A 2,502-nucleotide genomic window follows, 5' to 3' on the forward strand; every position below is an offset into this window, starting at 1 on the left:
GCACGCACGCACACATACGCACACGCACGCACACACACACACACACACACGGTTGCTTACCCATGTAACACCTTCCTGAGGAGTGATCGAGCAGACACGGGCACGGCTTGCACTCCTTCGTGGCATACGGCGAATAGTGATAGGCGGCGCACTTGTTGCAGTGCTGGCCCGTGAAGCCCTCCCAGCACCAGCACTGCTTCGTCACATCGTAGCAGAACGTTTGGTTTACAGTGCCCTCAACGTTGCACTTGCAATCTGCACATACGGCAGAGAGAGAGAGAGAGGGGGAGAGCGTGAAACCCCCAGCGAGATATTTACTTGATATTCATTATATATTTAAATTTAGTCGACACATTACACATCGACAGCTGAGGCAGTACGATAAAGCCGTTCGCAGCTTAAGTGTGAAATTATTAAAATTTTAAAATGACTCTTACATGAATGCAGATTGTAGAAATACTAGCACAAAATCAAGCAGAAAAAGCACATAATAACAGTGACAAGCATTAGAAGACAATGAAGAAGTATATAACAAAATAACACACGGGAAGCAGTACATAAAATAACCTTAAACAGTACAACTACAAGACAAAACAACACACGGACAAGCAGTAAAAAACAAAACTATACCTGAACAAGCAGTACCTACAATAACATAATGCAGCACATGACAAAATAACACAAGGACAAGAAGTACAAGACAAAATAACATGTGGAAAAGCAGCAAAATACAAAATAACACACTGACAAGTAGTACAAGACAATAAAGAAGCACAGAAGAAAAGCACAGAAAATCAGTACAAGACAATTAAGAAGAAACGAACACAATAAGATAAAGGAGGCTGAGCGAGGGACAGGAGAGGCAAGGGGAAGGACGCGAGGACATAAAGTAGGTGGTTTGTACCCTACATGCTAGGGCGCTCTCCTAATTATAAACACAGATGTACTGATAAAAGTTTATTAGGGAAATCTATGCGGAGATCCCCCCTAACCATTTTAAATGCATATTCATCACAAAATATAACTCTTCTGGTGAGATATTGCGCATGCGCTAACACACTAACATAGTCAGATTGTGTACTGGCTGGTATACGCAGCGGGGACATTACATGCAAGTTCTTCCTCCTATTTCTTAAATGATGTCTATTGATGGAATCAGGAGTAGATAATAGGGACCCTATCGTCTAGGGACCTATAGGGACCTATAGGGACCTATAGTCACCATAGGGTATTAGCATGTAGGCCTACTAGAAACACGATTACATATACGACTACGTAAGTGTATGTTCGCTTACACACGAGTAAAAATATCATTATGAAGTGAAGAGAAACAATGGTACGATTAAGTTAACGCTCACCTGCAAAGCACACGCCCCCTCCCCTGTTAGCAAGAGCCAGATAACTAATACAGTGTGTACCCTTCAATCTACACGACGAATAGGAGTCAATGCCTATCATAACCACCGTACCAGTCCAGTAGTGCTCTCGCCCTTAGGGACCAAACACCACAACGTAAATAAGACTGTCATTCTTCACGTGTATTTACTTATGCTTGGTAGTTACCTAGGTACTTATTTTATTTACAAATATCTTTTTCGTAACGTTTGTGTAGACAGGTAGAACTGTTTCACCAGTGCACAGAAGCCTGCCATCATTTTGTGTGCAGGCATAGTTTGCTGAATAACGACGACTAAGCGTGGACCTAAAATTTTTAACATTTTATACATGTACTGTATTCAGTATAGTACTGATACGTACTGAGATGATACTGATATTGATACAAATATGAATTGGCACATCCATGGACATTCCAGCAAATTAGTCGTCAGTGTGTAGTAATGCCTCTAAAGTAATTTCTGCCAGTTTATCTCAGCTACACCTTGACTCATCCACTATCCTCGTCACGGCCCCCGGTCAATTATAATCGATTGCAATTGCAATCACATATAATTCCTACCTACAGTTGATCAGTGGCTCTTTTCGTGTACATTGACTTTTAGTTCTACCCACGCAGCTTTTCACTCTGGTTCGCCTATGTGGTGGAGCAAAAGACTACATGGGTAGAGCTACTTGACCTTGGATACTATACCACAGGTCATTTCACTGTATTTACACTGCATCCTGTTTACTGCCCATGTCCCATGATTAGCAGGCATGAGGTGAAGTTCAGTGTGACTATGACCGATATTTCACTATTTGCCGCACAGCGCAGCTTGTGAGGTGTTGCACCGAGCCGCCCCACGTTTCTGCTGTTCAGACGAAGGCTGTTCAGGTACCTCCACGATGCCGTCGCTTCCCAACATGTCTACCATCGACACGAAGCTTGTGGTAGTCGGAGTAGCGGCAACGGCTGCCGTTGGCATAGCAACGTACGCGTTATACTTACGGAGACAGAGGCGAAAGATGTTGGCAGGCCTGAAGGCAATAGATTTTGGCGGTCAAAATTGGTATGAAGCTCCAGGCACAAGTAAGTACGTAAGCTGAACGTAACGCTGCCAATCT

At 43.2% G+C, this 2,502-nt stretch overlaps 1 protein-coding gene across 1 annotated transcript in view; it reads right to left on the bottom strand.

Annotated features, from left to right (window-relative positions):
• The window catches only part of LOC106816291 (multiple epidermal growth factor-like domains protein 9), a 16,780-nt gene that overhangs the window by 10,114 nt on the left and 4,164 nt on the right, over positions 1-2,502 (bottom strand). The window contains exon 2 of the mRNA XM_014820874.1: positions 61-255. Coding sequence (XP_014676360.1) covers positions 61-255 — 195 coding nt within the window. The remainder of the gene's footprint in view (positions 1-60; positions 256-2,502) is intronic.

The sequence above is a fragment of the Priapulus caudatus genome, unplaced genomic scaffold, assembly GCF_000485595.1.
Source record: "Priapulus caudatus unplaced genomic scaffold, Priapulus_caudatus-5.0.1 Scaffold1338, whole genome shotgun sequence".
Taxonomy (NCBI): Eukaryota; Metazoa; Priapulida; class Priapulimorpha; order Priapulimorphida; family Priapulidae; genus Priapulus; species Priapulus caudatus.